Raw genomic sequence first — 8,044 nt, forward strand, 5'->3', positions numbered from 1 at the left:
ACTCATAAACCAAGGAATATAAGAATGGTAAATAATATGATATTTACAAATACTGTGATTATGGATAGTGTGTTGCATATTTGATCTTTTTCCAGATTTCCAGCTTCAGATCCTGAAGATGCTGTTGGTGGACTAGCTGAGTTCCACTGTAAAAGAATGAGTCTGACAGAGACATACATGTTGCTAATGAGTTAAGTCAATGTCTCAACCACCTTCTCTTTTATTACAAGCTGTAGTAAAGAAAGCCTTAAATGCTCAACCGTTCTGCTAAAAGATACTGCATAATTGGCTGAATAATGTCACTACTCAATATCATCCTATCAATAACAACGTTTCACTGCTGTTACGTGTCACTGGTGCCTGTTTTTCATTTGCACGTCTGCATGTGTGTGGGAGTGTGTGCTTGTGTGTGTATATGTATTATCACTCTTGGCAGAGAAAAAGGTGTTAGTTGCCTTATGTCTGAATAAATATTCTAACTTATTTGAACATTCGTTTATATTTGTCTAAAACTGTACTGCAACACTCAGTACACTTTTTCTCAAAAACAAGGTTTGATGACAGTTAATATTTAAATAAACATCACATCTAATATTTTGAGCTCAAAGACAATGCTAGCATTAATAGACAGCTGAAATTTTACCATTTCACAGTAATGTTTAACCTCAGATTGTGGTTCTGGTTCAAAGCGATTCAAAAATGTTAGAGCATTTCACATTCAGAAACTCCATTATGGAGTGTCTCATTGGTATGCATGGCCTCTGCAATGTACTGTGCTTAATTTGTTTAATGTCCTGTCAAAAAAGAAGGAAATCTGCAAAACACAGAAAGATTATCTGCAAACAAAGAAGCTGCTGGCATTCTTAGAACAACGGGCTGACCACCCTAGTCCAGACCTCAACATCACTAAATGTGTTTGGGATTATTTGGATTGCATGAAAAACATAAAATGCAACCAACTTCTAAGACTGAACTTTAAAGGTGTGGAGAAATATTCCTGCAGAACGGAGGCTATAATAAAGGCAAAGATTGGACACTCTAAATACTGAAGAAAAGTATATTATATTTAGTTGTCGAGAATTCTGTGTAAATTTCCTGTTAAATAAATGTTTCTCCTTTTTTTCCGACATTGAAAAATTAATAACTTGTATTTAATAGCCGTTTTGTCTGTAGATTTAATAAATGAAGTGTGGTCTATAACTTTTGCACCGTACTATATATATCAATAGTTTTTTAAGCATGCTCCATACGTGCAAAAAAAATGGCCTCTCACTGGCCACTGAGCTGTGATCTCTCTCACTGCATGGGTCTGGAGCGGTCATCAATATTTTGAAAAGTTTTAATGGGTTTTTCGGAGTGATGGTCTCTCTGTAAACTTTTTTTTTTTCTTGAGCTGGCTTTAGATTCAGGTTTCATGGGCCACATGAAGGTCACTTTGCAATCGATTCCAAAAGAGGAAAATGATTAAATCTTAAAGAGATACTGGCGGCAGCGTTAGTGATGTATTTACTTTACTGACACCGCGAGATGGGGCTTTTTAAATGGTGGGACAATATAGCAGCAGTCACCAGCAGGGTGAGAATACCTACTTCAGTACATGAGACAGGTGCTTTTTAACGCGGTCATGCTCTGTTAGCCATGTTAACGCTTCCTCTGCGGCACTCACCGTATACAAACAGCACGTATTCAGCGTGGTTGGTGCCCAGGTGATTGCTGGCTTCGCAGCGGTAGGTGCCATTGTCTGTTTTGTTTAAAGACGTGAAGGTGAGATCTCTGCCCTCTACGATCATCCGGTCCAGGTCCGGCAGTTCACCTCCGTCTTTCGTCCACAGCACCGGGTCTGGCCTGAGATACACACACACACATACACACACACACACACACACATGTAACACAATATAGTATCATTCAAAATTTCGAATCACAAGCTGTATAACATCAGAATTAAGTTACGATAAAATGCACTTACAAAGTGTATCATATTTCAGAAGTACTGATTAAATCAAAAGGCAGATAACTTGACCAAAAAAAAAAGAACGCAAATAGATAAAATTATTTATATTATTTATAAATTTATCATGTTTTCACTTGTTGTTTGCAGAATCCTTGAAATATTGAATAAAACACCTAAAAAAGCCTTTTAGTGAATAGTTTGCTAATAAGGTGATTCCAAACTTTCGAATGGTAGTGTAGACGTGCAAAACAGGAAGAAAGCAGCTCTTTGTGTCTGATATGTCTACTCGGGTTGGGTATCATTTGACATTAAAACCAATACTACTGATGATATCTTGAAATGGTTCCAAAAACAGTAAAAGTTATGTGTACTGTTTTACAGAATAACTACAGGAGCTTTAAACACAATGCAATAGTTAGATGTTTTGTTTATTACAGACTATGAAAAAGTTTGAACAACCCCAGTCAAATTTCATGCTTTGTTGATTTTGTGAAAGTAAGCAACTGCTGTTTATTTATTTTATTTAATATATTGGAAAAAAACAACATAAAATATGTCCTGTGGCAAATGATGGCACATTTTATATATTTATACAAATTAAACTCAGCACATAAACAGCAACCTTTCACTGGAATGTGCAGAAATGTGTTCTCTGTAGATGATGTGTACTTAATATTTACCAAGAAAAAACGTTTTAATTTGACCGAGGTGCCCAAACGTTTGCATAAGACTGTGTATGGTTTAGATATATTTATTTAGTGAAATAAAAATGTTATATTTTGGCTTGCTAAATAAGAATTACATCACAGAAACATTCAGCTTTGTTGGCTGTGCCAGACTGCTTTTGGAAAAAAAACAAGTCGCTGTTGCCAGAAGAAAACCTCGTATCTCCAAATTGCTAACTTTACAGTAAAAGGAAAAAACCTGCTTTACTTTTAATGTTAGTCTGTGGAACCAGACTTTTATCCAAGCCAATTTGGGCTGTTTCTTTTGGTAAATTGTTCATGAAATTTTCACACAATGTGAAGAGCAACAGGCACTTTCAAATTATGTCAAAAACCGAAAAACGACAGCAACGAAGTATAAGATGTACAGTTTGAAGCTGTTAATTGAAAACAGAGCAACTTGAATGATATCTAGCACAGAAATTATTTCCATCACAGTTCGGATTGTGCACGTTAAACAAACAGTACACTTGCTGTAATAAAATACCTAATCCTTTTTGTAGTAAAAATGCAGGCAACCAATCAAATAAGGAATCAGAATGTGCAACATAATTTGGTTCTAGTAGAATCAAACCACTTTGATAGATGATACCCAGCCTTACTTATTTCAGTCTTTACTCTTAAAAATAAAGGTGCCAAAAGGGTCTTTGGAATGATTCCATAGAATAACTCTTTCTTCTAAGTACACTCTTAAAAAGATGGTTTTCAAGTGTTCTTTAGTTTAAATGAATTTATATTAAAAAAGTCATGCTTAAATGGTTCTTTGCATGGTGAAATAGTTCTTTATAGCACTAAAAAGGGTTCTGCTATTGTTATGATGTCAACAACAGAACAGAAGAACACTTTTTGGTGTCATATAGAACCATTTTCAAAAAGGTTCTATGTAGAAGCATATACAACACATTGTCTATCAATCCGAAGAGCAAGTACACCATGTAAAAAAAAATTAAACATGTTCTATATAGAATTTCCTTTACTAAAGAACTTTTCAAGAACCATCTTTCTTAAGAGTGTACATTGGATCAATGGATGGTCCTTTAAAGAACCATATTTGTAAATTAGATTTAGTGTAAGTACAAAAAACCTTTTTAAAGTTTAAAGAACCTCCAGATAATGTAGAAGTCTAATACCAATTAATTTTTTTTGCCATTAAGAAACCACTTAGGAACCTTTATTTTTGAGATTGTATAGTCATTAGATAATAGTGATAATGTATTAGAAAAAAACTGGTGCTAAATTAAATTTGGTTTGAATTTGGTTGCTAAATTTTGATTCCCATTACAGAGAAAGACTAACTCAGAATCAATACAGTCCCACCAGTTCTTTCCTAGCGGATAAAATTTCAGATAGCTGATCCATAAGGCTCAGAGAGGGGTAAAGAAAACTTCCAAAGGAGACTAAAGGTGGGTAATTCCCACTCTGCTCTGTTCAATCATAATCAGTTGACTGGGATGGTGTGAAAGACTTACGAGGGGTTTCCTTTAGACACACACTCCAGTTTTAAAGGCTGTCCTTCCTGTGGGAGTGCTTGAGAATACTTGATCTCCACACGAGGGGCATCTGCAGGGGGTTGAGAGACATAAACAGGTAATTATGTAGACATATCATAAGACTTCATAGGCAATATATCATGATTTCTATAGTAAAATAAAACAAACAAAAATTTAAGCTATTAAAACCTTAAAAAATATAAATATAATTAACCTATTCGTCCTCTGCCTACAAATGTTCCTTCGTAGCAACTGCTGTCAGGTTGAACAAGCTTTCTAGACAGTTGGCAAAAATCCAGCTGAACTTAGCTTATGCTGGCAGTACCTCAAACAAAAACTACACTGCAATGTGTGCTAGCTGAAGAGAAAACCTGACCACTGCATTGTTTGATCTGAGTCCTCCCCTGCCTGTAATTGGTCCTAATCTTTGCATCATTTGTTCTGAGACCTCCCCCCTGACTTTGATTGGTCCTAATCAGTGCATCATTTGTTCTGAGACCTCCCCCTGACTATGATTGGTCCTAATCAGTGCACCATTTGTTCTGAGACTTCCTTATGACTGTGATTGGCCTTAATCACTGTATCATTTCAAGAGTTAATTTGCAAAAACAGAAATCTCCATTTTGAATTTTCATACATCATTCTTTTTATTGGGCATTCCAGGTAATATCAATCAAACTGCTGTTGGATTGTTTTGATTAAGTAAAAATAGCTCAATAAAATACAGGTAACTTATAAATGAATGTTATTCTTTTTTTTTATTATTTTATTGTTCTTTGGCAAAAGCAGATAACTCCGAATTTCAGAGTTAAACAAAACCATGTAATGACTGAAAGTTTCTCCAAGTTTAATATTAAACCTTCTTAAACATAAAAAAGTTGGTAAAGTGCTGAAAACATTATCAGCCCATCCATGTACTATATTAAACATCTATGAGATCAAACCTCTGATACTCCTAAGGCTGAATCTCAAATGGCTCACTGCTCCCTGTTTTGTGCAATATGTGAGTTTTGAAATTTTGGCTTTTACATCCAGATATTGAACTTTATGTCCAGTATGAAATTGTGCACACATGACTAAATCCAAAGTGGCTGTTTGTTAGACACATTGTGCTCTGTTCAGCTGCAGTAGCCATTATTATATATGAGACCTACATACTGCACTTTGCAGGGTGAAGGGAGCCATTTGAGATTCTGCCTAAAACAGTTTACATCAGTGTTGTGTCACTTGATCCAAACACTGTGTGCTGATTCGCTGAACAACACAGCATTTATAATTTTTTTGCAAATGAACCCTACATTTGTTCTGAGACTTCCCCCTGACTGTGATTGGTCCACTACACAAAGTGAGCCTCTAGCAGTGCTGAAACCAAATTCTTTTTATGTACATCTACAACAGCTTGTTTGGTGGAAGTTTGGATTCATTTAGTTTGTGCGTCATTTGAAGTTTACTGCCATCTTATTGCAGATTGGCATTTATATTTTTTACATAACAGCTGAGCTGTATTGTTGAAACTAATCAAAACTTATCAGATTTCAGTGACCACCATGCTAAATTGCTAACATTTGATTACACAACAAAAGAAACTGTTACACTGTCCTAACAGTGTAAATGTTACACTGTCCTAACAGTGTAAATGTTACACTGTCCAAACAGTGCAAATGTTACACTGTCCTAACAGTGTAAATGCCAGCTTCTCCAATGTAGCAACATTTGCCATGAAAGAATGTTTGGAGCATGGATAGGTCAAGTGGAAAAAGAAATCAAGCAAAATAAGATGAATAAATAAATAATATACAAAATAAATAAATCAAAATACAAAATAATAACACGCTTCACTGCTTAATACATGGTGAGAAATATTTTAGCTCTTTGTTGATTCTAAAGTGTAACAATATTTTCCAGTACATGATGGTTTTGGGAAGTTTAATTACGCAAGCTAAAACCAAGGATTTGAAAATAAAAAAGCTGAAAACCGAACAAATCTGAAATTTACAGGGGAATGGAAAATAATGAAATACAACCTCATTTCCAAAAAAGTTGGGACTCTGTGCAAAATGTAAATAAAACAAAATTCAATGATGTGAGAATCATTAACACCCTATATTTAATTGAAAATGGTACAAAGACAACAAAATGAAATGTCGAAACTGAGAAATTTTATTGTTTTTTGAAAAATATTTACCCATTTAGAATTTGATGCCAACAAAACATTCCAAAAAAGCTGGGACAGGGGCAACAAAAGACTGGTAAAGTTGTGTAATACTAAAAAAATACATGGTTTATTGGCAACAGGTCAGTAACATGATTGGGTTCAAAAAGAGCATCTCAGAGAGGCCGAGTCTTTCAGATGTAAAGATGAAGAGGGGTTCACCACTCTGTGAAAGTCTGTGAAAGTTCATCACTGCATCCACAAATGCAAGTTAAAACTATTTTTATTTATATTCTGCACAGCGTCCCAACTTTTTTGGAAATGGGGTTGTAAAAAAGAAACAGAAAATAAAATGTTCTATATCAGGGGTGTCAAACTCAGCCACTATAAGGGCCATATTAAAAAATCTCAGCAAATTTGTGGGCCAGCTCTGTTTTTATTTCATTTTTACTGAACATTTTGCCACAACCCAAACAGGCCTTTCTTTATTTAAAATATGCCAAAACTGCAACAGCAAAATAGGAAAATTTAATACTTCAAAAATAATTCTAAGGCATCTTTTTGTGTAACCGCTGCCCCAGAGATTGTTGTTGGGGAAAGGGGGTCAGAATGCACAATGTGTTGCAGTGCAAGCTGGGGACTGTAGTGAGTCTCAGGGTGAAACAGGCTAGTAAGAATAGAAAATTTCACAATTCAAATAGGAAAATAATTTCACAAGTCAAATAGGACTGTGACACAGGCCTGACTTGGCCCGCGGGTCTTGTGTTTGACACATGGGTTCTAGAGCCTTGCTGGAGCCTAAGGAGTGATAGTCTGTATAGTTCTTGGTGTGGTACTCACAGTGCACCTCCAGAACTTCAGTGGCCTGCTGTGGGGTGGACGGCAAAGCCACATGGTCCACTCTGCAGGTGTAGGCCACACCATCATCATTCCGGTCCACTTGCAACTGCAGAGAGCTCCTGACTGTGAATGTCTTTCCACTGGCATTCACTTCCTTCGCCCCTGGATGACAATATACAGGTTAGACATTTACATACATGCAGTTTATTCTACCAAACAACATGTAAAGCAAAACACATACACAAAACAAAATACAGGTTAAGACTGCAGTGCAGGTGCGTTCGTTTGCGTGAGCTGAATAAAAGAAGCATGTGAATGCCAATAATTAAAAACAATGTGATTTGAGCAGTACTGCTGATGTACATGTCATGTAATGTCTGTGTGTTTTTGAAGTTATAGTACACAGTATCTTTAGAGTTTGATGGAATGGACATCCCCTCTAAAAAGCAGTTTGAATAGAATACATTGGCTAAAGTGAGGAGGCGTATTCATTATTTCTAGGCAGCGACGCACATCGGCACTCCCAGAACACTTCATCAGCTTCCAAGCTCAGAATACAGCTTTCCTCAAGCAGCTTCTCCACGTCTTTGTGTACAAAGATGGCTGAAGTTCAGATTTCACTTTTATCAAACTTTCAAAAACAGCAGGATATTCAGGATTTTCAGAACAACCAGAGTCTGTGATTTTCCACTGCTGAATAAAGGAAGTCTTCCGTTGAACACATTTGGACGGATTTCATCTATCCGAGGAAGTTAAAGCCTTGAATGTGTCAAAATCCTTTTGAACGAGTTTGATTTTGTTGTGTGTAATTAGACAGCTGCCCATGTAGAGTCTGTAGAACATATGATTGTATGAACAGATGAAATATGTTTCTAAATGTTGA

At 35.9% G+C, this 8,044-nt stretch overlaps 1 protein-coding gene across 2 annotated transcripts in view; it reads right to left on the reverse strand.

Annotated features, from left to right (window-relative positions):
- Nucleotides 1-8,044, reverse strand: part of cadm2a (cell adhesion molecule 2a) — a 475,827-nt gene that overhangs the window by 21,752 nt on the left and 446,031 nt on the right. For both annotated transcript variants that reach the window (XM_036594503.1, XM_036594502.1), the window contains exons 6-8: nucleotides 7,162-7,323; nucleotides 4,149-4,239; nucleotides 1,667-1,845 (exon numbers count right to left, since the gene is read on the reverse strand). In XM_036594503.1, the coding sequence (XP_036450396.1) occupies nucleotides 1,667-1,845; nucleotides 4,149-4,239; nucleotides 7,162-7,323 (432 nt within the window). The remainder of the gene's footprint in view (nucleotides 1-1,666; nucleotides 1,846-4,148; nucleotides 4,240-7,161; nucleotides 7,324-8,044) is intronic.

This window comes from Colossoma macropomum, unplaced genomic scaffold (assembly GCF_904425465.1).
Source record: "Colossoma macropomum unplaced genomic scaffold, Colossoma_macropomum, whole genome shotgun sequence".
NCBI classification, from domain to species: domain Eukaryota; kingdom Metazoa; phylum Chordata; class Actinopteri; order Characiformes; family Serrasalmidae; genus Colossoma; species Colossoma macropomum.